The sequence below is a fragment of the Aptenodytes patagonicus genome, chromosome 2 (genome assembly GCF_965638725.1).
Source record: "Aptenodytes patagonicus chromosome 2, bAptPat1.pri.cur, whole genome shotgun sequence".
NCBI lineage: Eukaryota > Metazoa > Chordata > Aves > Sphenisciformes > Spheniscidae > Aptenodytes > Aptenodytes patagonicus.
Genome location: NC_134950.1, coordinates 81,249,827 through 81,261,311, shown reverse-complemented (window position 1 = coordinate 81,261,311; position 11,485 = coordinate 81,249,827). Strand labels below are relative to the sequence as shown.

The following is an 11,485-nucleotide window of genomic DNA, read 5'->3' as shown; positions in this document are numbered from 1 at the left end:
TTTGTGCCTGGTCTCCGGTGCTCACTGACACAGGCAATTGTGACTGACATGTCTTCAGACCCTTTGGCGGCTAAGAGCAAGCGCTGGCAGCCCATGGTCATTCTGAGCCCCGCCATCACGGCCGTACTTTTACTTGGCACAGACCTAGATCAAGGGCCATGCACCAGGGAGCTGCTTTGCTCCCTCAGCTGTAATGAGAGCCCAAGCTGGAGGGAAGGGATGAAAAGGGTGGGTCTGCCAAAGGGTCCTTGGGGCTTATGATGGTATGGCTAGAGCAGAAACAACAACCCCACCCCGATCCCTGCAACACCTCCCCTTCTATAAATGGGGCAGATGGATAGCCCCCTTCCTCCCTCCATTCCCCCTCTTTTCTTCTCTCCCAGAGGTCACCTTCAGCAGGGAGGCAGTGTGCCCCCAGGACCAGAGCCATGGGGAAGGGGCGGAGCGTCACGCTTAGCCTCGTAATGTCTGGCAGCCCCCTCCGGCTGCTCGGCGCAGGCTGAACCCAGCCCAGAGGCTGCAGCAGGGGAAGCGAGGCAGTCCACGGCCGGCCGTCAGTGCTGCGCTGCTGGAGAAGGTGAGAGGCTTGGTACGGACGGGGAGGGAGTGCGGGAAGAGAAGTCGCAGCCGTGGCAGGGTGAAGGAGACTGGACAGGCACGTAAAAGGGCACCCACCCCTCACAAACCGCTTTTGGAGACTCCGGCGTAGCATGCCGGCACAACATGGAGCACACCCATTTCCCACATCTGGTTGATGGTGAGCTCGTTAGGTGGCTTTGCCCCGAAAGGTTGCCTTGTGCCCGGTTGTGTCCAGTGGGATGGTGCCCCGATACTGGCTGGTTGGTTGGGAGGAGGGTGTGATGTGGCTTGCTCCCCGCGAGATTGCTGCCGATTTGTGTTCGAGGAGGCTGCTGCGAGGAGATTGTGGTATACTGCTTGCTGGGGAGAGGCTTACGGGGCTCTCTCCGGGGAGGCTGCTAGGTGTTTCTGCCCAAGAAGAGCAATACACAGTTCTGCTAAGGGGACAGTCATGCAGTTCTCCGCAGTGAGATTAAGCACTAGCCTGCTGACCAGTTTTAGAGAGAAGGTCGTAAATCTATCAGCAATAAGGCCAGAAACAACCACTGCGATAACCTGTTCTGATCCCTTGCCTGTATTAAACATGGTTTGCGCTGGAGTGGGCCTTTTAGGGAAAAAAAAAGCGCCGTTCTTGAGTTAAAAGTTCCAGAGATGGAAGGATATTCTTCCATACTGTTTGATGAGATTTTTAGGGGCAAATATCCTTCTTCACAAAATCTGCACTGCAGTTGAGGTCTGAAATTGCCTCATTTCAGCTTCAGCTATTGGTTTTATTATAATGCTTTTACTTAATTGGGAGAGCCCTCTTTAGTGAAATTCTAGTAACCACAAAGGTACATACAGATGACAGAGTCACTTCTTCACTATCTGTTTGATAAGCTAAAAAAACTGCTCCCCTGGAAGTTTCCCCTGTAATTATCAGCACTGTTGTCATTCTCATGGTTGTTCTCTCGTCCTTTTTCTGTCAGACTGTGGAAACCAGCGCTAGCTTGCTGAACTGCGGTCTCACCGATACCGTTAAAAAGATAGAGAACACCCAATAGCTAATTCTGTTGACCCATCAGCTGGCCTCCAGAAGAGTTCAGGAAATTTACCCTAGAGACACCAGGCTTTCACATCAGTATATTTTTAACATTCCCCAAAAAATCATAAAAAAGTAGATAAAGAAGAATGCAAAGCAGAGCAAATGGAAGGAACGCATTTCTAATAAAAGTACAAAATCCACTGGTGCATGATATTCTCAGTTCTAGTGCAGAAGTCATTAGCAGGTGGCCAGCTCTTCAGAAATACAGCTTTCCTAACTCAGCTGATTTTCAGAGATTAAATTTCAGACTGCCTCAGGGCATCTGGGTGTAGGAACCTCTGCAGAAACTAGAGTTCACTGTAAGAGGCACATCGTCTCAGAACAGAGCTCTTCTTTTGTTATAATCTATCTTAGTCTATCTAAAGCTGAACGGCTATATCTATTTTTTTGTTTACAGTGAAACTTATTTTCTTAATTTAGCATCTGGAAAATGCTAGTTTGCCTCTACTGCTGATGTTTCCTGCCTCTGATGCTTTTTGGGCATTCTCTTCAGCAGAGTGAATGCAAAAGTGGAATCTACACCACCAGTAACCCTTGTATCGTTATTCTCTTAGACTTGTATCTGTATCATTAAGATGTGTGTGTATATCACTGTAGATTATTTCTAGTGCAATTCTGTATCATCCTACACATTAAGGCCTGCAAAGGAAGGCTATACCAGATCTACTTTTCTGAGTTTACACAGTACCCATTTTATGTACAAAGCAGCACGAAGAACTTAGATTTGTCTGATTCATATGACATTTCTTTTTTTTTTTTTTCTGTCACTCAATGCCAGACTAAACTCCTGACTTCTGTGGTCGTTTGAAACACTTTTGTATGTGTGTATGTGCATGCACTAGTTTTATCAAGCAATGCATTATCTACCCAAACACATTTTCTGTCAGTTGCACACATTTTCTGGATGATTTCAGTGCTTTCTCCTAGATCATTGACAAAGGTAAAAGTATTATAACAGAGTCAGGATTTAACAAAATTAATTGCGTAGGGTGAGGACACCAATAATTCCCACTATACTGGGCTTATTTTAAAATCCATTAAAAATATGTGGCTTATTGATTTTGACCAATGCCAGGATGAACTTGTACAGATAGCTTTCAGGGAACGATCAGTGAATGGGACGTTTCTGGCAGGTGCTGTACAAACCAATACTGGGCTGAGAACTGCTCCAAACTCCCACCAGCGATTTAGAGGTTGATAGCAAACCCCCACAGGTAGGGTCCTTACACAGCCCCTAGACAGAAATGAACACGGTGTTTTGATAACAAGAGACACCAAGTGAGCTGAATTACTTGATACGCTAGGCCCATTTGAGTAAAATGTGCTTTACTAAAGGTGGTGGAAAAGTATTCAGGTAGAAACAAGGCAGGCAACACCCAGAAAGGGATGTGGAGAGGAAGTGGAGTTTTTCCCCCAAAAAAACCAGTAATTTGGAAGAACTCTGGAGTCATAATGGATGTATAAGGTAGTGCAGCTTCTCAGTGTGGCTTTCCTGCAAAAAGAGATCTTGGGGCCACAGCATGAGGCAGAGGGTAATTCTAGCTGAATGCGTCGCAGGAGACATTCCCCCAGGAACAGTTGGTGGTTTAACATGGGGGGCAGAAAAAATGGTGAGGCTTCAGAAAAGAGCCATAAAACAGATCTGAGAGCTGGACAAAAGGTCTCAGTTTGAGAATGGGACAGAAGGTTGTTTGAAGGTATTTAACCAGTAAGAAGACTGAGAGGTGTCTTGATCTCCATCCAGAGAGCATGGAGATGTTTATTCAAAATTCAAAATGTGACTACAATTTCTGGAAGCATCCTATCTGTTTTTAAACTAACTGATATGAGCACTGGAGAAGCACAGTGTGCCAGACGGTTTGTGAAGCCTAAGTAAAGCGTTGGTTAAATACATAGCCTGAGTTTCAGGATGTTACCCTGCTAGTTTTACTCAATCTAAGTAGTTTAAGATACGTTCTCATAGGTTGCGGTCATACCTCTGACCACAGTGCATATAAACCCTGCAAGAGTCAGGAGAAATATAACAGGCACTAAAAAACTCTTTTCTCTAGCTGAGAAACTTCAGCAGCAGGTTAGGTAAATTTGGATTAGGATATCATATAAATACTTAACAGCAAGAATGTTAACACTGGCTTTTATAGTGACTTTTTTTGAGCAAAGTTTGTCTTTGGATCAAGCCTGCATGACTTTTTGTAAGAGGTGCCCCAAATGTTATTGGTTATTTGGTTTGGGTTAAAGCTCTGTAGAAGGTCAGACAAGAAAATGGACCCTACATGCCATATGCTCAAGGCCATTTTTAATGGAGCATCTTTGATATGAGGAGAGCCTGAGACAGCTGAAACTCTTCAGCTTGGAAAAGAGAAGGCTCAGAGGGGATCTTATTGATGTATATAAATACCTGATGAGAGGGAATGAAGAAAAGGGAGCCAGACTCTCCTCAGTAGTGCTCATTGACAGGACAAGAGGCAATGTGCACGAATTAAAACACAAGGAATTCCATCTAAACACAAGAAAACACCTTTTTTCGGGGTTTTTTTGTTTGTGTTTTTTTTTTTACTGTGAGAGTAGTCAAAGAGCGTGATATGTTGCCCAGAGAGGTTGTGGAGTCTCCATCTCTGGAGATATTAAAAACCTGACTGGACACCTTCCTAGATAACCTGCTTCAGCTGCTGCTGCTTGAGCAGGGGAATTGGATTAGATGATCTCAAGAGGTCCCTTCCAACCTAAACACCTCTGTGATTCTGTTGTGATAGCACCATCTCTGTTGTACGGAGATTACACTGTCTTTGGCTCTCGACATGTATGATGAAGTGCTTTTCTGGACCAAATTTATTAATCATTTTGGCTGAAGAACCAGAATAACATTACCTAGACCAAGACACTGTATCTCCATAGGCTAGCTCCTTCTCAGCTCCTCAGGAAGTTGGGAAACATCTCCCGATGGTGGAAAGGATGTGAATTTCTTGCTGCTGTAATTAGAGACTCTTTTGGGGAATTAGGGTTTCCCACATGTCGACAGCCTGGAAACAGGACCTCTAGCAGGGATGAAGCACAGGAAGGAGGAGGAAAGAACAGTTTTGAAAAGGACCCTGCCTGCTGCTTTCAATACAGCACAGCCAAATGGTGAGTGCATCCTGGCCAGGGCCCCGGTGGCCTCCTCCCCAGCAGAGTGCTTGTCACTCTGCAAAGGGCAAATGGCACTCTAGAAGGTAACAGAGGTAGGTGCAGAGCACCCAGGCACACTCTACTCAGTGGTGACCCAAATTTGGCCCTCACTTAGCTTCCTAGCTAATGGCAGTGGTATCTCAGAGAAAGACCTCACAACTTTGGCTATTTCCTGAAGTATGGACTGTGTCCTGTAATCAGTTTCCTCAAGGGCAGCAAGGGCCAAAGCCTGCAAACTGTTCTGGGGTGACTGCAGCTGGGGCTTCCTTCATGTGGAGCCCTGATCAGACCCACAGGACTGTCACTGTCCCGCAAGACACTCTACCCGTATCCTCTGGCTGATCTATTTTTCCAAGCTGGCTATTTCACTTTGATGCTCTACTCTGTACCCAGACAATCTGCCCTCCTATGTCAGTGGGGCCTTGCATGGGAGTAAGGACCCTTGCCACCTATATTGCAGTCCACTTGAAATGTGGAGTGGAAGGACACAAGAGATTTTTGGATTTTTTTTATTGCAAAAGCTTATGGACTGAAATGTTTTGGATCCCAAAGCTGGAGTGAGAATCAAGAATATACAGAGAAGCATATCCTCCCATTCACAAAAGCAAGTTTTCACACAGTAAATAGGAGAGAAGTAATGAATCATATAAAAAATAGATGAATCATATAATAAATAATTCAATACAAATAAAAACAGATTAATGAATAGATATTTGAAAATTATATCATTATTGAATAATACATTAAGTGGATGCAGCGAGAAGATTCTAACCTTTGGGTTAGATAGCACTAACAGGTGGCCAGCCTACAAGGGAAAAAAATTTATCTAACTCAAGTTTGAGAAATTAAGTTATCTGAGAAGATGATGAACCATTTGCTGACAAGAACTTGTATATGACCATGAATTTGATATAGGAGAAACACTATCTTACGGAAGAGATCTTTTGATATTTTTTTCACAACTATAAATCTAATGTGTTCTACACAAGAGAAGCAGACATCTCTCCTGTTGTTCCACCCCCTATTTAGTGTGGCTTTAGCCTATCTAATATCAAGGGGAGGTCTATGTCTTTCAAAGGTCTATTACATTTTAAGTTTTTTCTCTATATTCCTAGCTAGGACTCTTTAAAAGGCTTTTTCGGCTATCTGTTTTAACACCTAAATGTGGCAACACCGGTTTGGAAATGTCAGTGGCAGAGTGCGTCTGTTTGCGGGTTCTGCGATGCCCTTGCTGTGTGGAATTTCGCAAGCTGTGCCGGCTGGGCAGCAAACAGGAGGACATCAAAGCAAAATCTCTAAAATACTTTCCAGACCATCTTTCCCTGTGAATTTCTCCCCAGCCTTCCATTAATCCCCTCCCATGCATGCACTTGTTCATTGTTGAACTCCCTACGGACTGTATTAACTGTGACTGCTGTTGGCTCTCACCAAGCCAAAGCCTTTGCAGAAAAGTAGGGCCAATTACTTGGTACTTCTGAACTGGATAAGAGTTAGCAATGCAGTCTAGGAGAGAAGGGAAGGGTAAAGAAGGGGAGCTCTCCCACAAGCAGTCCCAGTCTCCTGTTCAAATCCAGCCTTTTTGTAGTTTTCCTAGGTTTAAATAATTCTGTTGCTAAATTACTGGATTCTTAAGAATGACCAGATTTAGCAGCATTGGGGGCTGGAAGTTGAAGGAACTGTAATAAGCTCTGGTCACAGATAAAGCAATGTAAAAACTAAGGGGAAAGGCTTCATTCTTTCTGCTCCCACTCATATTCCCAGGATGCCATCTTTCTTTTTAGCAACATGAGGTCCTATTCCCTCCCCCCGAAAGGCATCATGTGAGTCAGAGTGTTTCATGGGAAGAGATCCTGAGTTTGTAGGTGCAGAGGTGAGCCACTGGTTTTACACCAGAGCTCTGTCTCACTGCACACTGTTTAAGACACATCCAAGAATGCTGCAGCCCTCAGGCTCCTGGGTTGCATCCTAGGCTGCATTAGGCAGGTCGAGGGAGGTCCTTCCTCTGTACTCAGCACTAGTGAGTCCACATCTGGAGTAGTGGGTCCAGTTCTGGGCTCCTCAGCAGAAGAGAGATGTGGACATACTGGAACGAATCCAGTCCGTGAAGATGATTAAGGTATTGGAGCATCTCTCATACAAGGAGAGGCTAAGAGAGCTGGGACTTGTTTAGCATCAAGAGGAGAAGGCTCGAGGGGATCATCTTATCGATGTGTATAAATACCTGTAAAAAAAATGACAGCCAGGGTCATCTTAGTGATATTGAGTGACAGGACAAGAGGCAGTGGGCCTGAAACACAGATTTCTATTTAAGCATAAGAAAAAACTTTTTTACCATAAAGGTGATCAAACACTGGAACAAGTTGCACAGAGCAGTTGTGGAGTCTTCATCCTTGGAAATATTCAAAACTGGACTAGACACAGTCCTGAGCAACCTGCTCTAGTTAATCTTCATGTGAGCAGGAGGTTGCACTAGGTGATCTCCAGACGTGCCTTCTGACCTCGACCATCTTGTGACTCTGGTTCTGTGACCTTGCTCCAGAGCCAGGAGGGGCTCCCAGGCCCAGGGTGCCTGTGTTCAGAGCACAGGGAGGTAGTCAGGGGGAGAGTGCTGCCACAGGTGCCTTAAAATGCTGCCTTGTAGCTGGCTGGGGGCACTGAAAAAGCATTCCTCTGAAATGGGTCTGAAGTAGCTGGCTGTAGCTCAAAATGCCATTGATGTCCGAGCTTCCTTCCTGCCTAAGTTTCTTGGCTGCACAGATGAGTGACTTTGGGTGAGAAATATCATCAGGCGTGTGAGGTACTGAGCTCTCTTTTGCTTGCTCGGAGCACACTGCCTCTGACTAGTAATCCCTTTTTTGTGATGGGCTAGCTGTGCCTCTGCCTAAGGGGCAAGTCTGTCTCCGCTGCTACATCAAGGACTTTCTTCAATAAGCAGTAGGGGTGGGTTTCTGAGTAGAGAGACATGGTCTTGCTGCAGTAGGCTAAGGAGAGCAAGAGGACTGGGTCACACTTGACAATCTGGGACTCTGTTAATGTTTTGCTTATTGCCTAACACCTTGGAGACTAGAATAAGAGGAGGCCTGGAAGGCCAAGCATTAGTACAGCTGACACAGAAAGGTGATCCAGGTCTTTGAAATGAGAGGCCCCAGGGACTACAATTAGAGTCAAGCATCTGTCTGGAGGCTGGAAAGGATTAGAGGGCTGAAGGAGGTTCCCTTCAATACAGAACCTTTTATATGATGAGCAGTTTTGCCCAGAGGTGTACTGTATAAAAGCACAAGCTCAACTCTAGCACAGTTGCAAGAGTGCTCAGGCTCCAAGTGGCAGAAATATCCCCTGCCATGGCATGGTTTGCATGGCGTGTCCGAGCTGGTTTTCTCTGCGCATGTTGTGATGTTCCTGACTCGGGCTGTGGTGTTTCTGCAGCACTCAGCAATGGCCGAGAGCTCAGCTGCAGCTGTGGCAGCGGCAGGGACAGCGGCACCAACCGTGTTAGATGAGCTCCTGGAGATCACAGCTCAGAGCCTGGTGCGCACCGAGGTGGCAGAGCACTATGAGGTTATTCGGGAGCTGGGCAGGGGCAAGTATGGCCACGTGATGCTAGTGACCCACAGGCAGAGAGGTAAGGAACTGACTGCACCTTATGAGCTACTGTGCCTTGCCTCCTCTCCACTTGCCAGGGCGCTGGGTGGGCTGGTGGGTCCTTGGGGTCAGGCACCAGGCACGGTGGGGGGTTCCCCGGGAGGCCGGCAGGATAGGGACCTCAGCCAGGGACCATCCCATTGCACCCAGCCAGGGAGCAGGTGATGCCAGGGGGCAGGCCAGAATATCAGGCAAGGTTATAGTGATGAGGCAGGTCCAAGGTCAAGCCGGGAAGTCAATCTACAAGTCAGGTTCAATAGGGTTCATGGCTAGGCACCGGCATGGATGTATAGCTGGAAACGAGCACTCCCACCACACAGCTCAGGCAGGGAGTGAAGCCCCAAGCCTGAGCTTAAATGGTGCCCTAAGGCCCATGGACAGAGGCTGTGAGTGGAGGTCCCAGGCGAGGTTGGCCAAGGCCGTTAAGGCCTATGAGTACCCACAGGGCCCTGACACTACTCTTCCCCAGTAGTCCCAGCTCAGACTGATGGGCCCATGTAGCCTTGCTCTGCCCAGTGCTCCTGTGCATGCAATGACTGGCTCAAAACTCACACCAGCGGCAGTGCCTGCTCTCAGATCTGGTGTCCACAGGATATATCCACACAAAGCTTTGGGCCAGAGACCTCCCTGTGGCTGTGAGTGTCCGGACCCATGGCTGCTCCGTGCCCTCTCTGTTTGGCCTTGGTGTGAGTGACTTTCAGGGGAGTCTAACCCACTCTCCCCCTCCCCAGGGACTCCTATGGCTCTCAAGCTGCTACCCAAAGCCAGTACCAAGCTGCACACCTTCCTGTATGAGTATTGCGTGGCACTGTCCCTCGCCACCCACCCTGCCATCATCGGCATGTTTGGAATTGCCATTGAGTCCAGCCAGTACTATGGCTTCCTCTACGAACCAGCACTGCACAAAGACCTCATCTCTATCATCAAACCCCGGGTGAGCGCTGCTACAAGGCCATGGGGATTGGGACTGTTTCGCCCCTGTGCAGGCTGGCTGGGTCAGAGGGAGGGAGATAAAGGCAATGGGCTGTGGATCTCTCTGGGGTCTACAGCACTGAAGCAGGTTTGGGCTTGCAAGACCAGAAACACAAAGGTCTTCCCCAGTGCAGAGCACACAGGTGAGAGCCCAGCTGGCAGGGCTGCCAAGGTGCCCTGCGTGTGCCATACCACCTGTCTCTCTCCCTGTGCAGGACGGGATCCCTGAGCCAGCCGCTAAGCAGTGTGCCAAGCAGCTCGTGAGCGCGCTGGAGTTCATCCACAGCCGAGGGCTTGTGTACCGTGATGTCAAGCCTGAGAACGTGCTGCTTTTCGATCCCGAGTGTCGGCGCATCAAGTTGACTGACTTCGGGCTTACGCGGCCCAAGGGTACCAAGCTCAAGCTGGTGGCCGGGGTAATCCCCTACACAGCCCCTGAGCTGAGCAACACCGCTGATGCCCAAGGAGTGCCCATCGACACCAGCTTGGATGCCTGGGCTTTCGGTGTGCTGCTTTTCTGCCTGCTGACTGGCTACTTCCCCTGGGAGCAGAGCCTGCCAGATGACCCTTTCTTTGAGGACTTCATGCTGTGGCAGGAGACGGGCCTGGAGGAGGACCTGCCCCGCCACTGGAAACGCCTGACGGCTGAGGCCGCCCTGATGCTGCGGAGCCTGCTGGCCCTAGATCCCTCCAAGCGTGGCCCTGTCAGCGGGGCGCTGCGCTACGTCGATTGCCCTTGGCGGCTGGAGGACAGGTGCAGCGAGGAGGCTGTGGTGAAGCCCTAGAGCCCGCTCCCCATGCAGGGAGGGAAGGTGGGTCTCACCCTGCAAAGGATTCAGGGTCTGGGGCAACACGGTGGCCCAGGTGTGAGAGGCCATGGTGACCCAGAGAACAACTTCTCTGCAGCACTGTCCCTGCCACCATGGAGCCAGGCTCCTTCCCCAGCTGATGGTCCTCACCCCATAGCTCAGTGCTGCCCAGTGCTACCTCCTTGTGCTTCCTTGGGGCTTGAAAACATCTTCTTTCTCTTGGAAATGACTGTCCGCGTGTGAAGCACCCACTTGCTTCCTGGCCACAGGGACTCCAGGGCATTTTCTAGGGGCTGCAGCACCTGCCTTGTCTTGAAATAGAGCAAAATACATACTTTTGTGTTTCTGTATGTGGCTCTTTTCCCCTCATAATAAAATGCCTGTGGGGGCCCGCTTGCTGTGGGAGAGCGGGGGCATGACAGAGCCTGCAGCCATCTCAGGACAACCTGCATAAGGCAGGGGCCACCCCTGGATGATGCTGCCTGGGCCTCCATCAGGACCCTTGAAGGGTGGCTTCAGGCTGGTGGGGTGGAGGTGCTGGGGACCCCTCAGCATGTGGCTGCGGATGGTAGCTGGGGACTGATGATGGCATTGAGAAGGTGGTAGAAGCCATGGAGGTGGGGTGTTGGAGAAAGCCACAGGGATTCACATGTTGTAACCTGCCCACTGCCATGCATTTCTTCCCATTTCCTTGTGTTCAGGACCAGGTGACAGATGGGCTCTTCTGTGCGGAGGGTTGTTAGCAGCAGGAGTCTCAGTGTCAGTTTGCACAAGTGTCCCCCTCTAGTTCCTGTCACTCAGGAAAACGGCCTTCTGCAAACACTGACAGCCCTGCTGAAGCACAATTTATCCCTCTCCCTCCTTGAGTGGCTTAGGTGCAAGCGGAAAGGTGAGCTCATTGCCACAAATGTCCACATGTATGATCATAGAATCATAGAATCATAGAATCATTGAGGTTGGAAAAGACCTCTAAGATCATCGAGTCCAACCGTCAACCCAACACCACCATGTCCACTAAACCATGTCCCTAAGTGCCTCATCTACTCGTCTTTTAAATACTTCCAGGGATGGGGACTCAACCACTTCCCTGGGCAGCCTCTTCCAATGTTTCACCACTCTTTCAGTAAAGACATTTTTCCTTATATCCAATCTAAACCTCCCCTGGCGCAACTTGAGGCCATTTCCTCTCGTCCTATCGCTAGTTACTTGGGAGAAGAGACCGACACCCACCTCG

The 11,485-nt window shown here is 48.8% G+C and overlaps 1 protein-coding gene across 1 annotated transcript; it reads left to right on the top strand.

The window, feature by feature from the left end:
- The first annotated feature begins 506 nt into the window (after positions 1–506).
- LOC143157420 (serine/threonine-protein kinase SBK2-like) lies at positions 507–10,601 on the top strand. The gene is made up of 4 exons (XM_076332245.1): positions 507–577; positions 8,255–8,450; positions 9,202–9,404; positions 9,658–10,601. The coding sequence occupies exons 2-4, from the start codon at positions 8,264–8,266 to the stop codon at positions 10,225–10,227; spliced, it is 960 nt and encodes a 319-aa protein (XP_076188360.1). The 5' UTR covers positions 507–577; positions 8,255–8,263; the 3' UTR covers positions 10,228–10,601.
- Positions 10,602–11,485: the final 884 nt, after the last annotated feature.